This window comes from Stigmatopora argus, chromosome 6, assembly GCF_051989625.1.
Source record: "Stigmatopora argus isolate UIUO_Sarg chromosome 6, RoL_Sarg_1.0, whole genome shotgun sequence".
Taxonomy (NCBI): Eukaryota; Metazoa; Chordata; class Actinopteri; order Syngnathiformes; family Syngnathidae; genus Stigmatopora; species Stigmatopora argus.
The window spans coordinates 12,943,474-12,957,785 of NC_135392.1; the positions used below are offsets into that span (position 1 = coordinate 12,943,474).

The 14,312-nt window shown below is 40.8% G+C and overlaps 1 protein-coding gene and 72 non-coding genes across 73 annotated transcripts in view; all 73 read left to right on the forward strand.

Moving 5' to 3' along the window:
* Positions 1 to 14,312, forward strand: part of slc2a1b (solute carrier family 2 member 1b) — a 32,278-nt gene that overhangs the window by 13,610 nt on the left and 4,356 nt on the right. The window contains exon 4 of the mRNA XM_077602631.1: positions 14,021 to 14,261. Coding sequence (XP_077458757.1) covers positions 14,021 to 14,261 — 241 coding nt within the window. The remainder of the gene's footprint in view (positions 1 to 14,020; positions 14,262 to 14,312) is intronic.
* Positions 77 to 162, forward strand: trnay-gua (transfer RNA tyrosine (anticodon GUA)). Its single transcript is given in 2 exon segments — positions 77 to 113; positions 127 to 162. It is a non-coding gene; the product is annotated as a tRNA-Tyr (tRNA).
* On the forward strand, positions 256 to 341 carry trnay-gua (transfer RNA tyrosine (anticodon GUA)). The gene is given in 2 exon segments: positions 256 to 292; positions 306 to 341. It is a non-coding gene; the product is annotated as a tRNA-Tyr (tRNA).
* trnay-gua (transfer RNA tyrosine (anticodon GUA)) lies at positions 435 to 520 on the forward strand. Its single transcript is given in 2 exon segments — positions 435 to 471; positions 485 to 520. It is a non-coding gene; the product is annotated as a tRNA-Tyr (tRNA).
* Positions 611 to 696, forward strand: trnay-gua (transfer RNA tyrosine (anticodon GUA)). Its single transcript is given in 2 exon segments — positions 611 to 647; positions 661 to 696. It is a non-coding gene; the product is annotated as a tRNA-Tyr (tRNA).
* Positions 787 to 872, forward strand: trnay-gua (transfer RNA tyrosine (anticodon GUA)). The gene is given in 2 exon segments: positions 787 to 823; positions 837 to 872. It is a non-coding gene; the product is annotated as a tRNA-Tyr (tRNA).
* Positions 966 to 1,051, forward strand: trnay-gua (transfer RNA tyrosine (anticodon GUA)). The gene is given in 2 exon segments: positions 966 to 1,002; positions 1,016 to 1,051. It is a non-coding gene; the product is annotated as a tRNA-Tyr (tRNA).
* Positions 1,321 to 1,406, forward strand: trnay-gua (transfer RNA tyrosine (anticodon GUA)). Its single transcript is given in 2 exon segments — positions 1,321 to 1,357; positions 1,371 to 1,406. It is a non-coding gene; the product is annotated as a tRNA-Tyr (tRNA).
* trnay-gua (transfer RNA tyrosine (anticodon GUA)) lies at positions 1,497 to 1,582 on the forward strand. Its single transcript is given in 2 exon segments — positions 1,497 to 1,533; positions 1,547 to 1,582. It is a non-coding gene; the product is annotated as a tRNA-Tyr (tRNA).
* On the forward strand, positions 1,673 to 1,758 carry trnay-gua (transfer RNA tyrosine (anticodon GUA)). Its single transcript is given in 2 exon segments — positions 1,673 to 1,709; positions 1,723 to 1,758. It is a non-coding gene; the product is annotated as a tRNA-Tyr (tRNA).
* Positions 2,028 to 2,113, forward strand: trnay-gua (transfer RNA tyrosine (anticodon GUA)). Its single transcript is given in 2 exon segments — positions 2,028 to 2,064; positions 2,078 to 2,113. It is a non-coding gene; the product is annotated as a tRNA-Tyr (tRNA).
* trnay-gua (transfer RNA tyrosine (anticodon GUA)) lies at positions 2,207 to 2,292 on the forward strand. Its single transcript is given in 2 exon segments — positions 2,207 to 2,243; positions 2,257 to 2,292. It is a non-coding gene; the product is annotated as a tRNA-Tyr (tRNA).
* trnay-gua (transfer RNA tyrosine (anticodon GUA)) lies at positions 2,562 to 2,647 on the forward strand. Its single transcript is given in 2 exon segments — positions 2,562 to 2,598; positions 2,612 to 2,647. It is a non-coding gene; the product is annotated as a tRNA-Tyr (tRNA).
* trnay-gua (transfer RNA tyrosine (anticodon GUA)) lies at positions 2,741 to 2,826 on the forward strand. Its single transcript is given in 2 exon segments — positions 2,741 to 2,777; positions 2,791 to 2,826. It is a non-coding gene; the product is annotated as a tRNA-Tyr (tRNA).
* trnay-gua (transfer RNA tyrosine (anticodon GUA)) lies at positions 2,921 to 3,018 on the forward strand. Its single transcript is given in 2 exon segments — positions 2,921 to 2,957; positions 2,971 to 3,018. It is a non-coding gene; the product is annotated as a tRNA-Tyr (tRNA).
* Positions 3,112 to 3,197, forward strand: trnay-gua (transfer RNA tyrosine (anticodon GUA)). The gene is given in 2 exon segments: positions 3,112 to 3,148; positions 3,162 to 3,197. It is a non-coding gene; the product is annotated as a tRNA-Tyr (tRNA).
* Positions 3,288 to 3,373, forward strand: trnay-gua (transfer RNA tyrosine (anticodon GUA)). Its single transcript is given in 2 exon segments — positions 3,288 to 3,324; positions 3,338 to 3,373. It is a non-coding gene; the product is annotated as a tRNA-Tyr (tRNA).
* On the forward strand, positions 3,464 to 3,549 carry trnay-gua (transfer RNA tyrosine (anticodon GUA)). The gene is given in 2 exon segments: positions 3,464 to 3,500; positions 3,514 to 3,549. It is a non-coding gene; the product is annotated as a tRNA-Tyr (tRNA).
* trnay-gua (transfer RNA tyrosine (anticodon GUA)) lies at positions 3,640 to 3,725 on the forward strand. The gene is given in 2 exon segments: positions 3,640 to 3,676; positions 3,690 to 3,725. It is a non-coding gene; the product is annotated as a tRNA-Tyr (tRNA).
* On the forward strand, positions 3,819 to 3,904 carry trnay-gua (transfer RNA tyrosine (anticodon GUA)). Its single transcript is given in 2 exon segments — positions 3,819 to 3,855; positions 3,869 to 3,904. It is a non-coding gene; the product is annotated as a tRNA-Tyr (tRNA).
* On the forward strand, positions 3,995 to 4,080 carry trnay-gua (transfer RNA tyrosine (anticodon GUA)). Its single transcript is given in 2 exon segments — positions 3,995 to 4,031; positions 4,045 to 4,080. It is a non-coding gene; the product is annotated as a tRNA-Tyr (tRNA).
* Positions 4,174 to 4,259, forward strand: trnay-gua (transfer RNA tyrosine (anticodon GUA)). Its single transcript is given in 2 exon segments — positions 4,174 to 4,210; positions 4,224 to 4,259. It is a non-coding gene; the product is annotated as a tRNA-Tyr (tRNA).
* trnay-gua (transfer RNA tyrosine (anticodon GUA)) lies at positions 4,351 to 4,436 on the forward strand. Its single transcript is given in 2 exon segments — positions 4,351 to 4,387; positions 4,401 to 4,436. It is a non-coding gene; the product is annotated as a tRNA-Tyr (tRNA).
* trnay-gua (transfer RNA tyrosine (anticodon GUA)) lies at positions 4,528 to 4,613 on the forward strand. The gene is given in 2 exon segments: positions 4,528 to 4,564; positions 4,578 to 4,613. It is a non-coding gene; the product is annotated as a tRNA-Tyr (tRNA).
* trnay-gua (transfer RNA tyrosine (anticodon GUA)) lies at positions 4,707 to 4,792 on the forward strand. Its single transcript is given in 2 exon segments — positions 4,707 to 4,743; positions 4,757 to 4,792. It is a non-coding gene; the product is annotated as a tRNA-Tyr (tRNA).
* Positions 4,886 to 4,971, forward strand: trnay-gua (transfer RNA tyrosine (anticodon GUA)). The gene is given in 2 exon segments: positions 4,886 to 4,922; positions 4,936 to 4,971. It is a non-coding gene; the product is annotated as a tRNA-Tyr (tRNA).
* trnay-gua (transfer RNA tyrosine (anticodon GUA)) lies at positions 5,065 to 5,150 on the forward strand. Its single transcript is given in 2 exon segments — positions 5,065 to 5,101; positions 5,115 to 5,150. It is a non-coding gene; the product is annotated as a tRNA-Tyr (tRNA).
* On the forward strand, positions 5,241 to 5,326 carry trnay-gua (transfer RNA tyrosine (anticodon GUA)). Its single transcript is given in 2 exon segments — positions 5,241 to 5,277; positions 5,291 to 5,326. It is a non-coding gene; the product is annotated as a tRNA-Tyr (tRNA).
* Positions 5,417 to 5,502, forward strand: trnay-gua (transfer RNA tyrosine (anticodon GUA)). Its single transcript is given in 2 exon segments — positions 5,417 to 5,453; positions 5,467 to 5,502. It is a non-coding gene; the product is annotated as a tRNA-Tyr (tRNA).
* trnay-gua (transfer RNA tyrosine (anticodon GUA)) lies at positions 5,593 to 5,678 on the forward strand. Its single transcript is given in 2 exon segments — positions 5,593 to 5,629; positions 5,643 to 5,678. It is a non-coding gene; the product is annotated as a tRNA-Tyr (tRNA).
* trnay-gua (transfer RNA tyrosine (anticodon GUA)) lies at positions 5,772 to 5,857 on the forward strand. Its single transcript is given in 2 exon segments — positions 5,772 to 5,808; positions 5,822 to 5,857. It is a non-coding gene; the product is annotated as a tRNA-Tyr (tRNA).
* trnay-gua (transfer RNA tyrosine (anticodon GUA)) lies at positions 5,948 to 6,033 on the forward strand. The gene is given in 2 exon segments: positions 5,948 to 5,984; positions 5,998 to 6,033. It is a non-coding gene; the product is annotated as a tRNA-Tyr (tRNA).
* trnay-gua (transfer RNA tyrosine (anticodon GUA)) lies at positions 6,127 to 6,212 on the forward strand. Its single transcript is given in 2 exon segments — positions 6,127 to 6,163; positions 6,177 to 6,212. It is a non-coding gene; the product is annotated as a tRNA-Tyr (tRNA).
* Positions 6,304 to 6,389, forward strand: trnay-gua (transfer RNA tyrosine (anticodon GUA)). The gene is given in 2 exon segments: positions 6,304 to 6,340; positions 6,354 to 6,389. It is a non-coding gene; the product is annotated as a tRNA-Tyr (tRNA).
* trnay-gua (transfer RNA tyrosine (anticodon GUA)) lies at positions 6,481 to 6,566 on the forward strand. Its single transcript is given in 2 exon segments — positions 6,481 to 6,517; positions 6,531 to 6,566. It is a non-coding gene; the product is annotated as a tRNA-Tyr (tRNA).
* trnay-gua (transfer RNA tyrosine (anticodon GUA)) lies at positions 6,660 to 6,745 on the forward strand. The gene is given in 2 exon segments: positions 6,660 to 6,696; positions 6,710 to 6,745. It is a non-coding gene; the product is annotated as a tRNA-Tyr (tRNA).
* trnay-gua (transfer RNA tyrosine (anticodon GUA)) lies at positions 6,839 to 6,924 on the forward strand. Its single transcript is given in 2 exon segments — positions 6,839 to 6,875; positions 6,889 to 6,924. It is a non-coding gene; the product is annotated as a tRNA-Tyr (tRNA).
* On the forward strand, positions 7,018 to 7,103 carry trnay-gua (transfer RNA tyrosine (anticodon GUA)). The gene is given in 2 exon segments: positions 7,018 to 7,054; positions 7,068 to 7,103. It is a non-coding gene; the product is annotated as a tRNA-Tyr (tRNA).
* Positions 7,194 to 7,279, forward strand: trnay-gua (transfer RNA tyrosine (anticodon GUA)). The gene is given in 2 exon segments: positions 7,194 to 7,230; positions 7,244 to 7,279. It is a non-coding gene; the product is annotated as a tRNA-Tyr (tRNA).
* trnay-gua (transfer RNA tyrosine (anticodon GUA)) lies at positions 7,370 to 7,455 on the forward strand. The gene is given in 2 exon segments: positions 7,370 to 7,406; positions 7,420 to 7,455. It is a non-coding gene; the product is annotated as a tRNA-Tyr (tRNA).
* On the forward strand, positions 7,546 to 7,631 carry trnay-gua (transfer RNA tyrosine (anticodon GUA)). The gene is given in 2 exon segments: positions 7,546 to 7,582; positions 7,596 to 7,631. It is a non-coding gene; the product is annotated as a tRNA-Tyr (tRNA).
* Positions 7,725 to 7,810, forward strand: trnay-gua (transfer RNA tyrosine (anticodon GUA)). Its single transcript is given in 2 exon segments — positions 7,725 to 7,761; positions 7,775 to 7,810. It is a non-coding gene; the product is annotated as a tRNA-Tyr (tRNA).
* On the forward strand, positions 7,901 to 7,986 carry trnay-gua (transfer RNA tyrosine (anticodon GUA)). Its single transcript is given in 2 exon segments — positions 7,901 to 7,937; positions 7,951 to 7,986. It is a non-coding gene; the product is annotated as a tRNA-Tyr (tRNA).
* Positions 8,077 to 8,162, forward strand: trnay-gua (transfer RNA tyrosine (anticodon GUA)). The gene is given in 2 exon segments: positions 8,077 to 8,113; positions 8,127 to 8,162. It is a non-coding gene; the product is annotated as a tRNA-Tyr (tRNA).
* Positions 8,254 to 8,339, forward strand: trnay-gua (transfer RNA tyrosine (anticodon GUA)). Its single transcript is given in 2 exon segments — positions 8,254 to 8,290; positions 8,304 to 8,339. It is a non-coding gene; the product is annotated as a tRNA-Tyr (tRNA).
* On the forward strand, positions 8,431 to 8,516 carry trnay-gua (transfer RNA tyrosine (anticodon GUA)). The gene is given in 2 exon segments: positions 8,431 to 8,467; positions 8,481 to 8,516. It is a non-coding gene; the product is annotated as a tRNA-Tyr (tRNA).
* On the forward strand, positions 8,610 to 8,695 carry trnay-gua (transfer RNA tyrosine (anticodon GUA)). Its single transcript is given in 2 exon segments — positions 8,610 to 8,646; positions 8,660 to 8,695. It is a non-coding gene; the product is annotated as a tRNA-Tyr (tRNA).
* Positions 8,786 to 8,871, forward strand: trnay-gua (transfer RNA tyrosine (anticodon GUA)). Its single transcript is given in 2 exon segments — positions 8,786 to 8,822; positions 8,836 to 8,871. It is a non-coding gene; the product is annotated as a tRNA-Tyr (tRNA).
* On the forward strand, positions 8,962 to 9,047 carry trnay-gua (transfer RNA tyrosine (anticodon GUA)). The gene is given in 2 exon segments: positions 8,962 to 8,998; positions 9,012 to 9,047. It is a non-coding gene; the product is annotated as a tRNA-Tyr (tRNA).
* trnay-gua (transfer RNA tyrosine (anticodon GUA)) lies at positions 9,138 to 9,223 on the forward strand. The gene is given in 2 exon segments: positions 9,138 to 9,174; positions 9,188 to 9,223. It is a non-coding gene; the product is annotated as a tRNA-Tyr (tRNA).
* On the forward strand, positions 9,315 to 9,400 carry trnay-gua (transfer RNA tyrosine (anticodon GUA)). Its single transcript is given in 2 exon segments — positions 9,315 to 9,351; positions 9,365 to 9,400. It is a non-coding gene; the product is annotated as a tRNA-Tyr (tRNA).
* On the forward strand, positions 9,492 to 9,577 carry trnay-gua (transfer RNA tyrosine (anticodon GUA)). Its single transcript is given in 2 exon segments — positions 9,492 to 9,528; positions 9,542 to 9,577. It is a non-coding gene; the product is annotated as a tRNA-Tyr (tRNA).
* trnay-gua (transfer RNA tyrosine (anticodon GUA)) lies at positions 9,668 to 9,753 on the forward strand. Its single transcript is given in 2 exon segments — positions 9,668 to 9,704; positions 9,718 to 9,753. It is a non-coding gene; the product is annotated as a tRNA-Tyr (tRNA).
* Positions 9,844 to 9,929, forward strand: trnay-gua (transfer RNA tyrosine (anticodon GUA)). Its single transcript is given in 2 exon segments — positions 9,844 to 9,880; positions 9,894 to 9,929. It is a non-coding gene; the product is annotated as a tRNA-Tyr (tRNA).
* trnay-gua (transfer RNA tyrosine (anticodon GUA)) lies at positions 10,020 to 10,105 on the forward strand. Its single transcript is given in 2 exon segments — positions 10,020 to 10,056; positions 10,070 to 10,105. It is a non-coding gene; the product is annotated as a tRNA-Tyr (tRNA).
* trnay-gua (transfer RNA tyrosine (anticodon GUA)) lies at positions 10,196 to 10,281 on the forward strand. Its single transcript is given in 2 exon segments — positions 10,196 to 10,232; positions 10,246 to 10,281. It is a non-coding gene; the product is annotated as a tRNA-Tyr (tRNA).
* On the forward strand, positions 10,372 to 10,457 carry trnay-gua (transfer RNA tyrosine (anticodon GUA)). Its single transcript is given in 2 exon segments — positions 10,372 to 10,408; positions 10,422 to 10,457. It is a non-coding gene; the product is annotated as a tRNA-Tyr (tRNA).
* Positions 10,551 to 10,636, forward strand: trnay-gua (transfer RNA tyrosine (anticodon GUA)). The gene is given in 2 exon segments: positions 10,551 to 10,587; positions 10,601 to 10,636. It is a non-coding gene; the product is annotated as a tRNA-Tyr (tRNA).
* On the forward strand, positions 10,730 to 10,815 carry trnay-gua (transfer RNA tyrosine (anticodon GUA)). The gene is given in 2 exon segments: positions 10,730 to 10,766; positions 10,780 to 10,815. It is a non-coding gene; the product is annotated as a tRNA-Tyr (tRNA).
* Positions 10,906 to 10,991, forward strand: trnay-gua (transfer RNA tyrosine (anticodon GUA)). The gene is given in 2 exon segments: positions 10,906 to 10,942; positions 10,956 to 10,991. It is a non-coding gene; the product is annotated as a tRNA-Tyr (tRNA).
* trnay-gua (transfer RNA tyrosine (anticodon GUA)) lies at positions 11,082 to 11,167 on the forward strand. Its single transcript is given in 2 exon segments — positions 11,082 to 11,118; positions 11,132 to 11,167. It is a non-coding gene; the product is annotated as a tRNA-Tyr (tRNA).
* Positions 11,261 to 11,346, forward strand: trnay-gua (transfer RNA tyrosine (anticodon GUA)). The gene is given in 2 exon segments: positions 11,261 to 11,297; positions 11,311 to 11,346. It is a non-coding gene; the product is annotated as a tRNA-Tyr (tRNA).
* Positions 11,437 to 11,522, forward strand: trnay-gua (transfer RNA tyrosine (anticodon GUA)). Its single transcript is given in 2 exon segments — positions 11,437 to 11,473; positions 11,487 to 11,522. It is a non-coding gene; the product is annotated as a tRNA-Tyr (tRNA).
* Positions 11,613 to 11,698, forward strand: trnay-gua (transfer RNA tyrosine (anticodon GUA)). Its single transcript is given in 2 exon segments — positions 11,613 to 11,649; positions 11,663 to 11,698. It is a non-coding gene; the product is annotated as a tRNA-Tyr (tRNA).
* On the forward strand, positions 11,792 to 11,877 carry trnay-gua (transfer RNA tyrosine (anticodon GUA)). Its single transcript is given in 2 exon segments — positions 11,792 to 11,828; positions 11,842 to 11,877. It is a non-coding gene; the product is annotated as a tRNA-Tyr (tRNA).
* On the forward strand, positions 11,968 to 12,053 carry trnay-gua (transfer RNA tyrosine (anticodon GUA)). Its single transcript is given in 2 exon segments — positions 11,968 to 12,004; positions 12,018 to 12,053. It is a non-coding gene; the product is annotated as a tRNA-Tyr (tRNA).
* Positions 12,488 to 12,573, forward strand: trnay-gua (transfer RNA tyrosine (anticodon GUA)). The gene is given in 2 exon segments: positions 12,488 to 12,524; positions 12,538 to 12,573. It is a non-coding gene; the product is annotated as a tRNA-Tyr (tRNA).
* On the forward strand, positions 12,664 to 12,749 carry trnay-gua (transfer RNA tyrosine (anticodon GUA)). Its single transcript is given in 2 exon segments — positions 12,664 to 12,700; positions 12,714 to 12,749. It is a non-coding gene; the product is annotated as a tRNA-Tyr (tRNA).
* Positions 12,841 to 12,926, forward strand: trnay-gua (transfer RNA tyrosine (anticodon GUA)). The gene is given in 2 exon segments: positions 12,841 to 12,877; positions 12,891 to 12,926. It is a non-coding gene; the product is annotated as a tRNA-Tyr (tRNA).
* On the forward strand, positions 13,019 to 13,104 carry trnay-gua (transfer RNA tyrosine (anticodon GUA)). The gene is given in 2 exon segments: positions 13,019 to 13,055; positions 13,069 to 13,104. It is a non-coding gene; the product is annotated as a tRNA-Tyr (tRNA).
* trnay-gua (transfer RNA tyrosine (anticodon GUA)) lies at positions 13,195 to 13,280 on the forward strand. The gene is given in 2 exon segments: positions 13,195 to 13,231; positions 13,245 to 13,280. It is a non-coding gene; the product is annotated as a tRNA-Tyr (tRNA).
* On the forward strand, positions 13,373 to 13,458 carry trnay-gua (transfer RNA tyrosine (anticodon GUA)). Its single transcript is given in 2 exon segments — positions 13,373 to 13,409; positions 13,423 to 13,458. It is a non-coding gene; the product is annotated as a tRNA-Tyr (tRNA).
* trnay-gua (transfer RNA tyrosine (anticodon GUA)) lies at positions 13,558 to 13,643 on the forward strand. Its single transcript is given in 2 exon segments — positions 13,558 to 13,594; positions 13,608 to 13,643. It is a non-coding gene; the product is annotated as a tRNA-Tyr (tRNA).

Here is a 14,312-nt window from a genome sequence, read left to right on the forward strand (position 1 = left end):
CTGCCGTATAATCTGAACGGAAGGAATTGAACTGTAGTAATTTGAAAAAAAACTAATAATAAATATAAAGTTACCCCCTTCGATAGCTCAGTTGGTAGAGCGGAGGACTGTAGGAATAAGTTGGATATCCTTAGGTCGCTGGTTCAATTCCGGCTCGAAGGACTGCTTTTTGTGTTTCGACTGCCGTATAATCTGAACGGAAGGCATTGAACTGTAGTAATTTGAAAAAAATTAATAATAAATATAACGTTACCCCCTTCGATAGCTCCGTTGGTAGAGCGGAGGACTGTAGGAATAAGTTGGATATCCTTAGGTCGCTGGTTCAATTACGGCTCGAAGGACTGCTTTTTGTGTTTCGACTGCCGTATAATCTGAACGGAAGGAATTGAACTGTAGTAATTTGAAAAAAAATAATAATAATTATAAAGTAACCCCCTTCGATAGCTCAGTGGGTAGAGCGGACGACTGTAGGAATAAGTTGGATATCCTTAGGTCGCTGGTTCAATTCCGGCTCGAAGGACTGCATTTTGTGTTTCGACTGCCGTATAATCTGAACGGAAGGAATTGAATTGTGGTAATTTGAAAAAAATAAATAAGGGCAAAAGTGCCACCTTCGATAGCTCAGTTGGTAGAGCGGAGGACTGTAGGAATAAATTGGATATCCTTAGGTCGCTGGTTCAATTCCGGCTCGAAGGACTGCATTTTGTGTTTCGACTGCCGTATAATCTGAACGGAAGGAATTGAATTGTGGTAATTTGAAAAAAATAAATAAGGGCAAGAGTGCCACCTTCGATAGCTCAGTTGGTAGAGCGGAGGACTGTAGGAATAAATTGGATATCCTTAGGTCGCTGGTTCAATTCCGGCTCGAAGGACTGCTTTTTGTGTTTCGACTGCCGTATAATCTGAACGGAAGGAATTGAACTGTAGTGATTTAAAAAAAACTAATAACAAATGTGAAGTTACCTCCTTCGATAGCTCAGTTGGTAGAGCGGAGGACTGTAGGAATAAGTTGGATATCCTTAGGTCGCTGGTTCAATTCCGGCTCGAAGGACTGCTTTTTGTGTTTCGACTGCCGTATAATCTGAACGGAAGGAATTGAACTGTAGTAATTTGAAAAAAAAAAATAATAAATATAAAGTAACCCCCTTCGATAGCTCAGTGGGTAGAGCGGAGGACTGTAGGAATAAGTTGGATATCCTTAGGTCGCTGGTTCAATTTTGGGTCGAAGGACTGCATTTTGTGTTTCGACTGCCGTATAATCTGAACGGAAGGAATTGAATTATAGTAATTTGAAAAAAATAAATAAGGGCAAAACTGCCACCTTCGATAGCTCAGTTGGTAGAGCGGAGGACTGTAGGAATAAGTTGGATATCCTTAGGTCGCTGGTTCAATTCCGGCTCGAAGGACTGCATTTTGTGTTTCGACTGCCGTATAATCTGAACGGAAGGAATTGAATTGTGGTAATTTGAAAAAAATAAATAAGGGCGAAAGTGCCACCTTCGATAGCTCAGTTGGTAGAGCGGAGGACTGTAGGATGAGGTTGGATATCCTTAGGTCGCTGGTTCAATTCCGGTTCGAAGGACTGCATTTTGTGTTTCGACTGCCGTATAATCTGAACGGAAGGAATTGAATTGTGGTAATTTGAAAAAAATAAATAAGGGCAAAAGTGCCACCTTCGATAGCTCAGTTGGTAGAGCGGAGGACTGTAGGAATAAGTTGGATATCCTTAGGTCGCTGGTTCAATTCCGGCTCGAAGGACTGCATTTTGTGTTTCGACTGCCGTATAATCTGAACGGAAGGAATTGAATTGTGGTAATTTGAAAAAAATAAATAAGGGCAAAATTGCCACCTTCGATAGCTCATTTGGTAGATCTTAGGACTGTAGGAATAAATTGGATATCCTTAGGTCGCTGGTTCAATTCCGGCTCGAAGGACTGCATTTTGTGTTTCGACTGCCGTATAATCTGAACGGAAGGAATTGAACTGTAGTAATTTGAAAAAAACTAATAATAAATATAAAGTTACCCCCTTCGATACCTCAGTTGGTAGAGCGGAGGACTGTAGGAATAAGTTGGATATCCTTAGGGCGCTGGTTCAATTCCGGCTCGAAGGACTGCTTTTTGTGTTTCGACTGCCGTATAATCTGAACGGAAGGCATTGAACTGTAGTAATTTGAAAAAAATTAATAATAAATATAACGTTACCCCCTTCGATAGCTCAGTTGGTAGAGCGGAGGACTGTAGGAATAAGTTGGATATCCTTAGATTGCTGGTTCAATTACGGCTCGAAGGACTGCTTTTTGTGTTTCGACTGCCGTATAATCTGAACGGAAGGAATTGAACTGTAGTAATTTGAAAAAAAATAATAATAAATATAAAGTAACCCCCTTCGATAGCTCAGTGGGTAGAGCGGAGGACTGTAGGAATAAGTTGGATATCCTTAGGTCGCTGGTTCAATTTTGGGTCGAAGGACTGCATTTTGTGTTTCGACTGCCGTATAATCTGAACGGAAGGAATTGAATTATAGTAATTTGAAAAAAATAAATAAGGGCAAAACTGCCACCTTCGATAGCTCAGTTGGTAGAGCGGAGGACTGTAGGATTAGGTTGGAAATCCTTAGGTCGCTGGTTCAATTCCGGCTCGAAGGACTGCATATTGTGTTTCGACTGCCGTATAATCTGAACGGAAGGAATTGAACTCCAGTAATTTGAAAAAAATTAATAATAAATATAACGTTACCCCCTTCGATAGCTCAGTTGGTAGAGCGGAGGACTGTAGGAATAAATTGGATATCCTTAGGTCGCTGGTTCAATTCCGGCTCGAAGGACTGCATATTGTGTTTCGACTGCCGTATAATCTGAACGGAAGGAATTGAACTCCAGTAATTTGAAAAAAATTAATAATAAAAAATAAAGTTACCCCCTTTGATAGCTCAGTTGGTAGAGCGGAGGACTGTAGGAATAAGTTGGATATCCTTAGGTTGCTGGTTCAGTCGCTGGTTCAATTCTGGCTCGAAGGACTGCTTTTTGTGTTTCGACTGCCGTATTATTTGAACGGAAGGAATTGAATTGTGGTAATTTTAAAAAAATTAATAATAGCTATAAAGTTACCCCCTTCGATAGCTCAATTAGTAGAGCGGAGGACTGTAGGAATAAATTGGATATCCTTAGGTAGCTGGTTCAATTCCGGCTCGAAGGACTGCTTTTTGTGTTTCGACTGCCGTATAATCTGAACGGAAGGAATTGAATTGTGGTAATTTGAAAAAAATAAATAAGGGCGAAGTTGCCACCTTCGATAGCTCAGTTGGTAGAGCGGAGGACTGTAGGAATAAATTGGATATCCTTAGGTCGCTGGTTCAATTTCGGCTCGAAGGACTGCATTTTGTGTTTCGACTGCCGTATAATCTGAACGGAAGGAATTGAATTGTGGTCATTTGAAAAAAATAAATAAGGGCAAAAGTGCCACCTTCGATAGCTCAGTTGGTAGAGCGGAGGACTGTAGGAATAAATTGGATATCCTTAGGTCGCTGGTTCAATTCCGGCTCGAAGGACTGCTTTTTGTGTTTCGACTGCCGTATAATCTGAACGGAAGGAATTGAATTGTGGTAATTTGAAAAAAATAAATAAGGGCAAAAGTGCCACGTTCGATAGCTCAGTTGGTAGAGCGGAGGACTGTAGGAATAAATTGGATATCCTTAGGTCGCTGGTTCAATTCCGGCTCAAAGGACTGCTTTTTGTGTTTCGACTGCCGTATAATCTGAACGGAAGGATTTGAACTGTAGTAATTTGAAAAAAACTAATAATAAATATAAAGTTACCCCCTTCGATAGCTCAGTTGGTAGAGCGGAGGACTGTAGGAATAAATTGGATATCCTTAGGTAGCTGGTTCAATTCCGGCTCGAAGGATTGCTTTTTGTGTTTCGACTGCCGTATAATCTGAACGGAAGGAATTGAATTGTGATAATTTGAAAAAAATAAATAAGGGCAAAAGTGCCACCTTCGATAGCTCAGTTGGTAGAGCGGAGGACTGTAGGAATAAATTGGATATCCTTAGGTCGCTGGTTCAATTCCGGCTCGAAGGACTGCTTTTTGTGTTTCGACTGCCGTATAATCTGAGCGGAAGGAATTGAACTGTAGTAATTTGAAAAAACATAAAAATGAATATAAAGTTACCCCCTTCGATAGCTCAGTTGGTAGAGGGGAGGACTGTAGGAATAAATTGGATATCCTTAGGTCGTTGGTTCAATTCCGGCTCGAAGGAAGCTTTTGTGTTTCGACTGCCGTATAATCTGAACGGAAGGAATAGAACTGTAGTAATTTGAAAAAAATTAACAATAAATATAAAGTTACCCCCTTCGATAGCTCAGTTGGTAGAGCGGAGGACTGTAGGAATAAGTTGGATATCCTTAGGTCGCTGCTTCAATTCCGGCTCGAAGGAAGCTTTTGTGTTTCGACTGCCGTATAATCTGAACGGAAGGAATAGAACTGTAGTAATTTGAAAAAAATTAATAATAAATATAAAGTTACCCCCTTCGATAGCTCAGTTGGTAGAGCGGAGGACTGTAGGAATGAGTTGGATATCCTTAGGTCGCTGGTTCAATTCCGGCTCGAAGGACTGCATTTTGTGTTTCGACTGCCGTATAATCTGAACGGAAGGAATTGAACTGTAGTAATTTGAAAAAAACTAATAATAAATATAAAGTTACCCCCTTCGATAGCTCAGTTGGTAGAGCGGAGGACTGTAGGAATAAATTGGATATCCTTAGGTCGCTGGTTCAATTCCGGCTTGAAGGACTGCTTTTTGTGTTTCGACTGCCGTATAATCTGAACGGAAGGAATATAACTGTAGTAATTTGAAAAAAATTAATAATAAATATAAAGTTACCCCCTTCGATAGCTCAGTTGGTAGAGCGGAGGACTGTAGGAATAAGTTGGATATCCTTAGGTCGCTGGTTCAATTCCGGCTCGAAGGACTGCTTTTTGTGTTTCGACTGCCGTATAATCTGAACGGAAGGAATTGAACTGTAGTAATTTGAAAAAAATTAATAATAAATATAAAGTTACCCCCTTCGATAGCTCAGTTGGTAGAGCGGAGGACTGTAGGAATAAGTTGGATATCCTCAGGTCGCTGGTTCAATTCCGGCTCGACGGACTGCATTTTGTGTTTCGACTGCCGTATAATCTGAACGGAAGGAATTGAATTGTGGTAATTTGAAAAAAATAAATAAGGGCAAAAGTGCCACCTTCGATAGCTCAGTTGGTAGAGCGGAGGACTGTAGGAATAAGTTGGATATCCTCAGGTCGCTGGTTCAATTCCGGCTCGACGGACTGCATTTTGTGTTTCGACTGCCGTATAATCTGAACGGAAGGAATTGAATTGTGGTAATTTGAAAAAAATAAATAAGGGCAAAAGTGCCACCTTCGATAGCTCAGTTGGTAGAGTGGAGGACTGTAGGATGAGGTTGGATATCCTTAGGTCGCTGGTTCAATTCCGGTTCGAAGGACTGCATTTTGTGTTTCGACTGCCGTATAATCTGAACGGAAGGAATTGAATTGTGGTAATTTGAAAAAAATAAATAAGGGCAAAAGTGCCACCTTCGATAGCTCAGTTGGTAGAGCGGAGGACTGTAGGAATAAGTTGGATATCCTTAGGTCGCTGGTTCAATTCCGGCTCAAAGGACTGCTTTTTGTGTTTCGACTGCCGTATAATCTGAACGGAAGGATTTGAACTGTAGTAATTTGAAAAAAACTAATAATAAATATAAAGTTACCCCCTTCGATAGCTCAGTTGGTAGAGCGGAGGACTGTAGGAATAAATTGGATATCCTCAGGTCGCTGGTTCAATTCCGGCTCGACGGACTGCATTTTGTGTTTCGACTGCCGTATAATCTGAACGGAAGGAATTGAATTGTGATAATTTGAAAAAAATAAATAAGGGCAAAAGTGCCACCTTCGATAGCTCAGTTGGTAGAGCGGAGGACTGTAGGAATAAATTGGATATCCTTAGGTCGCTGGTTCAATTCCGGCTCGAAGGACTGCTTTTTGTGTTTCGACTGCCGTATAATCTGAGCGGAAGGAATTGAACTGTAGTAATTTGAAAAAACATAAAAATGAATATAAAGTTACCCCCTTCGATAGCTCAGTTGGTAGAGGGGAGGACTGTAGGAATAAATTGGATATCCTTAGGTCGTTGGTTCAATTCCGGCTCGAAGGAAGCTTTTGTGTTTCGACTGCCGTATAATCTGAACGGAAGGAATAGAACTGTAGTAATTTGAAAAAAATTAACAATAAATATAAAGTTACCCCCTTCGATAGCTCAGTTGGTAGAGCGGAGGACTGTAGGAATAAGTTGGATATCCTTAGGTCGCTGCTTCAATTCCGGCTCGAAGGAAGCTTTTGTGTTTCGACTGCCGTATAATCTGAACGGAAGGAATAGAACTGTAGTAATTTGAAAAAAAAAAATAATAAATATAAAGTTACCCCCTTCGATAGCTCAGTTGGTAGAGCGGAGGACTGTAGGAATGAGTTGGATATCCTTAGGTCGCTGGTTCAATTCCGGCTCGAAGGACTGCATTTTGTGTTTCGACTGCCGTATAATCTGAACGGAAGGAATTGAACTGTAGTAATTTGAAAAAAACTAATAATAAATATAAAGTTACCCCCTTCGATAGCTCAGTTGGTAGAGCGGAGGACTGTAGGAATAAATTGGATATCCTTAGGTCGCTGGTTCAATTCCGGCTTGAAGGACTGCTTTTTGTGTTTCGACTGCCGTATAATCTGAACGGAAGGAATATAACTGTAGTAATTTGAAAAAAATTAATAATAAATATAAAGTTACCCCCTTCGATAGCTCAGTTGGTAGAGCGGAGGACTGTAGGAATAAGTTGGATATCCTTAGGTCGCTGGTTCAATTCCGGCTCGAAGGACTGCTTTTTGTGTTTCGACTGCCGTATAATCTGAACGGAAGGAATTGAACTGTAGTAATTTGAAAAAAATTAATAATAAATATAAAGTTACCCCCTTCGATAGCTCAGTTGGTAGAGCGGAGGACTGTAGGAATAAGTTGGATATCCTCAGGTCGCTGGTTCAATTCCGGCTCGACGGACTGCATTTTGTGTTTCGACTGCCGTATAATCTGAACGGAAGGAATTGAATTGTGGTAATTTGAAAAAAATAAATAAGGGCAAAAGTGCCACCTTCGATAGCTCAGTTGGTAGAGCGGAGGACTGTAGGAATAAATTGGATATCCTTAGGTCGCTGGTTCAATTCCGGCTCGAAGGACTGCATTTTGTGTTTCGACTGCCGTATAATCTGAACGGAAGGAATTGAATTGTGGTAATTTGAAAAAAATAAATAAGGGCAAAAGTGCCACCTTCGATAGCTCAGTTGGTAGAGCGGAGGACTGTAGGAATAAGTTGGATATCCTTAGGTCGCTGGTTCAATTCCGGCTCGAAGGACTGCATTTTGTGTTTCGACTGCCGTATAATCTGAACGGAAGGAATTGAATTGTGGTAATTTGAAAAAAATAAATAAGGGCGAAAGTGCCACCTTCGATAGCTCAGTTGGTAGAGCGGAGGACTGTAGGAATAAGATGGATATCCTTAGGTCGCTGGTTCAATTCCGGCTCGAAGGACTGCTTTTTGTGTTTCGACTGCCGTATAATCTGAACGGAAGGAATTGAACTGTAGTAATTTGAAAAAAATTAATAATAAATATAACGTTACCCCCTTCGATAGCTCAGTTGGTAGAGCGGAGGACTGTAGGAATAAGTTGGATATCCTTAGGTTGCTGGTTCAATTCCGGCTCGAAGGACTGCTTTTTGTGTTTCGACTGCCGTATAATCTGAACGGAAGGAATTGAATTGTGATAATTTGAAAAAAATAAATAAGGGCTAAAGTGCCACCTTCGATAGCTCAGTTGGTAGAGCGGAGGACTGTAGGAATAAATTGGATATCCTTAGGTCGCTGGTTCAATTCCGGCTCGAAGGACTGCTTTTTGTGTTTCGACTGCCGTATAATCTGAACGGAAGGAATTGAATTGTGGTAATTTGAAAATAATAAAAAAGGGCAAAAGTGCCACCTTCGATAGCTCAGTTGGTAGAGCGGAGGACTGTAGGAATAAATTGGATATCCTTAGGTCGTTGGTTCAATTCCGGCTCGAAGGAAGCTTTTGTGTTTCGACTGCCGTATAATCTGAACGGAAGGAATAGAACTGTAGTAATTTGAAAAAAATTAATAATAAATATAAAGTTACCCCCTTCGATAGCTCAGTTGGTAGAGCGGAGGACTGTAGGAATAAGTTGGATATCCTTAGGTCGCTGGTTCAATTCCGGCTCGAAGGAAGCTTTTGTGTTTCGACTGCCGTATAATCTGAACGGAAGGAATAGAACTGTAGTAATTTGAAAAAAATTAATAATAAATATAAAGTTACCCCCTTCGATAGCTCAGTTGGTAGAGCGGAGGACTGTAGGAATAAGTTGGATATCCTTAGGTCGCTGGTTCAATTCCGGCTCGAAGGACTGCTTTTTGTGTTTCGACTGCCGTATAATCTGAACGGAAGGAATTGAACTGTAGTAATTAAAAAAAAACTAATAACAAATGTGAAGTTACCCCCTTCGATAGCTCAGTTGGTAGAGTGGAGGACTGTAGGAATAAGTTGGATATCCTTAGGTCGCTGGTTCAATTCCGGCTCGAAGGACTGCTTTTTGTGTTTCGACTGCCGTATAATCTGAACGGAAGGAATTGAATTGTGGTAATTTGAAAAAAATAAATAAGGGCAAAAGTGTCACCTTCGATAGCTCAGTTGGTAGAGCGGAGGACTGTAGGAATAAGTTGGATATCCTTAGGCCGCTGGTTCAATTCCGGCTCGAAGGACTGCTTTTTGTGTTTCGACTGCCGTATAATCTGAACGGAAGGAATTGAATTGTGATAATTTGAAAAAAATAAATAAGGGCAAAAGTGCCACCTTCGATAGCTCAGTTGGTAGAGCGGAGGACTGTAGGAATAAATTGGATATCCTTAGGTCGCTGGTTCAATTCCGGCTCGAAGGACTGCTTTTTGTGTTTCGACTGCCGTATAATCTGAACGGAAGGAATTGAATTGTGGTAATTTGAAAATAATAAAAAAGGGCAAAAGTGCCACCTTCGATAGCTCAGTTGGTAGAGCGGAGGACTGTAGGAATAAATTGGATATCCTTAGGTCGTTGGTTCAATTCCGGCTCGAAGGAAGCTTTTGTGTTTCGACTGCCGTATAATCTGAACGGAAGGAATAGAACTGTAGTAATTTGAAAAAAATTAATAATAAATATAAAGTTACCCCCTTCGATAGCTCAGTTGGTACAGCGGAGGACTGTAGGAATAAGTTGGATATCCTTAGGTCGCTGGTTCAATTCCGGCTCGAAGGAAGCTTTTGTGTTTCGACTGCCGTATAATCTGAACGGAAGGAATTGAACTGTAGTAATTAAAAAAAAACTAATAACAAATGTGAAGTTACCCCCTTCGATAGCTCAGTTGGTAGAGCGGAGGACTGTAGGAATAAGTTGGACATCCTTAGGTCGCTGGTTCAATTCCGGCTCGAAGGACTGCATTTTGTGTTTCGACTGCCGTATAATCTGAACGGAAGCAATTGAATTGTGGTAATTTGAAAAAAATAAATAAGGGCAAAAGTGCCACCTTAGATAGCTCAGTTGGTAGAGCGGAGGACTGTAGGAATAAGTTGGATATCCTTAGGTCGCTGGTTCAATTCCGGCTCGAAGGACTGCATTTTGTGTTTCGACTGCCGCATAATCTGAACGGAAGGAATTGAATTATGGTAATTTAAAAAAAATAAATAAGGGCAAAATTGCCACCTTCGATAGCTCAGTTGCTAGAGTGGAGGACTGTAGGAATAAATTGGATATCCTTAGGTCGCTGGTTCAATTCCGGCTCGAAGGACTGCTTTTTGTGTTTCGACTGCCGTATAATCTGAACGGAAGGAATTGAATTGTGATAATTTGAAAAAAATAAATAAGGGCAAAAGTGCCACCTTCGATAGCTCAGTTGGTAGAGCGGAGGACTGTAGGAATAAGTTGGATATCCTTAGGTCGCTGGTTCAGTTCCGGCTCGAAGGACTGCATTTTGTGTTTCGACTGCCGTATAATCTGAACGGAAGGAATTGAATTGTGGTAATTTGAAAAAAATAAATAAGGGCAAAAGTGCCACCTTCGATAGCTCAGTTGGTAGAGCGGAGGACTGTAGGAATAAATTGGATATCCTTAGGTCGCTGGTTCAATTCCGGCTCGAAGGACTGCATTTTGTGTTTCGACTGCCGTATAATCTGAACGGAAGGAATTGAATTGTGGTAATTTGAAAAAAATAAATAAGGGCAAAAGTGCCACCTTCGATAGCTCAGTTGGTAGAGCGGAGGACTGTAGGAATAAGTTGGATATCCTTAGGTCGCTGGTTCAATTCCGGCTCGAAGGACTGCTTTTTGTGTTTCGACTGCCGTATAATCTGAACGGAAGGAATTGAACTGTAGTAATTTAAAAAAAACTAATAACAAATGTGAAGTTACCCCCTTCGATAGCTCAGTTGGTAGAGCGGAGGACTGTAGGAATAAATTGGATATCCTTAGGTCGCTGGTTCAATTCCGGCTCGAAGGACTGCTTTTTGTGTTTCGACTGCCGTATAATCTGAACGGAAGGAATTGAACTGTAGTAATTTGAAAAAAATTAATAATAAATATAAAGTTACCCCCTTTGATAGCTCAGTTGGTAGAGTGGAGGACTGTAGGAATAAATTGGATATCCTTAGGTCGCTGGTTCAATTCCGGCTCGAAGGACTGCTTTTTGTGTTTCGACTGCCGTATAATCTGAACGGAAGGAATTGAATTGTGGTAATTTGAAAAAAATAAATAAGGGCAAAAGTGTCACCTTCGATAGCTCAGTTGGTAGAGCGGAGGACTGTAGGAATAAGTTGGATATCCTTAGGCCGCTGGTTCAATTCCGGCTCGAAGGACTGCTTTTTGTGTTTCGACTGCCGTATAATCTGAACGGAAGGAATTGAATTGTGATAATTTGAAAAAAATAAATAAGGGCTAAAGTGCCACCTTCGATAGCTCAGTTGGTAGAGCGGAGGACTGTAGGAATAAATTGGATATCCTTAGGTCGCTGGTTCAATTCCGGCTCGAAGGACTGCTTTTTGTGTTTCGACTGCCGTATAATCTGAACGGAAGGAATTGAACTGTAGTAATTTGAAAAAAATTAATAATAAATATAAAGTTACCCCCTTTGATAGCTCAGTTGGTAGAGTGGAGGACTGTAGGAATAAATTGGATATCCTTAGGTCGCTGGTTCAGTTCCGGCTCGAAGGACTGCATTTTGTGTTTCGACTGCCGTATAATCTGAACGGAAGGAATTGAATTGTGGTAATTTGAAAAAAATAAATAAGGGCAAAAGTGCCACCTTCGATAGCTCAGTTGGTAGAGCGGAGGACTGTAGGAATAAATTGGATATCCTTAGGTCGCTGGTTCAATTCCGGCTCGAAGGACTGCATTTTGTGTTTCGACTGCCGTATAATCTGAACGGAAGGAATTGAATTGTGGTAATTTGAAAAAAATAAATAAGGGCAAAAGTGCCACCTTCGATAGCTCAGTTGGTAGAGCGGAGGACTGTAGGAATAAGTTGGATATCCTTAGGTCGCTGGTTCAATTCCGGCTCGAAGGACTGCTTTTTGTGTTTCGACTGCCGTATAATCTGAACGGAAGGAATTGAACTGTAGTAATTTAAAAAAAACTAATAACAAATGTGAAGTTACCCCCTTCGATAGCTCAGTTGGTAGAGTGGAGGACTGTAGGAATAAATTGGATATCCTTAGGTCGCTGGTTCAATTCTGGCTCGAAGGACTGCATTTTGTGTTTTGACTGCCGTATAATCTGAACGGAAGGAATTGAATTGTGGTAATTTGAAAAAAATAAATAAGGGCAAAATTGCCACCCTCGATAGCTCAGTTGGTAGAGCGGAGGACTGTAGGAATAAGTTGGATATCCTTAGGTTGCTGGTTTAATTCCGGCTCGAAGGACTGGATTTTGTGTTTCGACTGCCGTATAATCTGAACGGAAGGAATTGAATTGTGGTAATTTGAAAATAAATAAATAAAAACAAGTAATTTCCATCTTTGATAGCTCAGTTGGTAGAGTGGAGGACTGTAGGAATAAATTGGATATGCTTAGGTCGCTGGTTCAATTCTGGCTCGAAGGACTGCATTTTGTGTCATGACTGCCGCATAATCTGATCGACCGAAATTGAACTGTAGTAATTTGAAGAAAAAAATAACCCTTTTGATAACTCAGTTGGTAGAGCGTAGGACTGTAGGAATAAATTGGATATCCTTAGGCCGCTGGTTCATTTCCGGCTCAAAGGACTGCATTTTTTGTTTCGACTGCCGTATAAACTGAACGACGAAAGTGTAACTGTAGTGATTTGAAAAAAATAAATAAAAACAGTTAATTGCCATTTTCGATAGCTCAGTTGGTAGAGTAGAGGACTGTAGGAATAAATAGGATATCCTTAGGTCGCTGGTTCAATTCCGGCTCGAAGGACTGCATTTTGTGTTTCGACTGCCGTATAATCTGAACGGCCAAAGTTGAACTGTAGTCATTTGAAAAAAAAATAAAAACTATCAATTGACACCTTCGATAGCTCAGTTGGTAGAGCGGAGGACTGTAGGAATAAGTTGGATATCGTTAGGTCGCTGGTTCAATTCTGGCTCGAAGGACTGCATTTTGTGTTTCGACTGCCGTATAATGTGAACGCCCAAAATTGAACTGTAGTCATTTGAAAAAAAAAATAAAAACAACTAAATGCCACCTTCGATAGCTCAGTTGGTAGAGCGGAGGACTGTAGGAATAAATTGGATATCCTTAGGTCGCTGGTTCAATTCCGGCTCGAAGGACTGCATTTTGTGTTTCGACTGCCGTATAATCTGAACGGAAGGAATTGAACTGTAGTAATTTGAAAAAAAATAATAAAAAAATAAAGCTACCCCCTTCGATAGCTCAGTTGGTAGAGCGGAGGACTGTAGGAATAAATTGGATATCCTTAGGTCGCTGGTTCAATTCCGGCTCGAAGGACTGCTTTTTGTGTTTCGACTGCCGTATAATCTGAACGGAAGGAATTGAACTGAAGTAATTTTAAAAAAATAAATAAGGGCAAAATTGCCACCTTTGATAGCTCCGTTGGTAGAGCGGAGGACTGTAGGAATAAGTTGGATATCCTTAGGTCGCTGGTTCAATTCCGGCTCGAAGGACTGCATTTTGTGTTTCGACTGCCATATAATCTGAACGGCCAAAATTGAACTGTAGTCATTTGGAAAAAAAATAAATAAAATTAAAGTTACCCCCTTCGATAGCTCAGTTGGTAGAGCGGAGGACTGTAGGAATAAGTTGGATATCCTTAGGTCGCTGGTTCAATTCCGGCTCAAAGGACTGCATTTTGTGTTTCGACTGCCGTATAATCTGAACGGCCAAAGTTTAACTGTAGTCATTTGAAAAAAAATAAAAACAACTAAAAACAAGTAATTGCCACCTTTGATAGCTCAGTTGGTAGAGTGGAGGACTGTAGGAATAAATTGGATATCCTTAGGCCGCTGGTTCATTTCCGGCTCAAAGGACTGCATTTTGTGTTTCGACTGCCGTATAAACTGAACGGCGAAAGTGTAACTGTAGTGATTTGAAAAAAATAAATAAAAACCGGTAATTGCCATTTTTGATAGCTCAGTTGGTAGAGTAGAGGACTGTAGGAATAAATTGGATATCCATAGGCCGCTGGTTCAATTCCGGCTCGAAGGATTGCATTTTGTATTTCGATTGACGCATAATCTGAAAGGCGAAAGTCAAACTCTAGTAATTTGAAGAAAATAACTTAAAACTTCAAAGGTTAACCATACTTTGGAATACCAGTTGCTACAGCGATTGACTCTATTTAATATTGAACTGCTGGCTACTTAATATAAAAAAAACTAATTGTCAATGGTTTTACCATTCTCAGGAGAAATTCCATGCTCATGGCTAATGTGCTGGCCCTCATCTCAGCAGCCCTGATGGGCTTCTCCAAGACAGCGTCCTCCTTTGAGATGCTCATCATCGGTCGCTTTGTTGTGGGGTATTACTCAGGCCTCACAACAGGCTTCGTGCCCATGTACGTGGGCGAGGTGTCACCTACGTCGCTTCGTGGGGCTCTGGGCACCCTCCATCAGCTCGGCATTGTCGTGGGCATCCTTATTGCGCAGGCACTGTCCATTTTTATTGATATTATGCAGTCTTCCGACTTTTGTCATTAC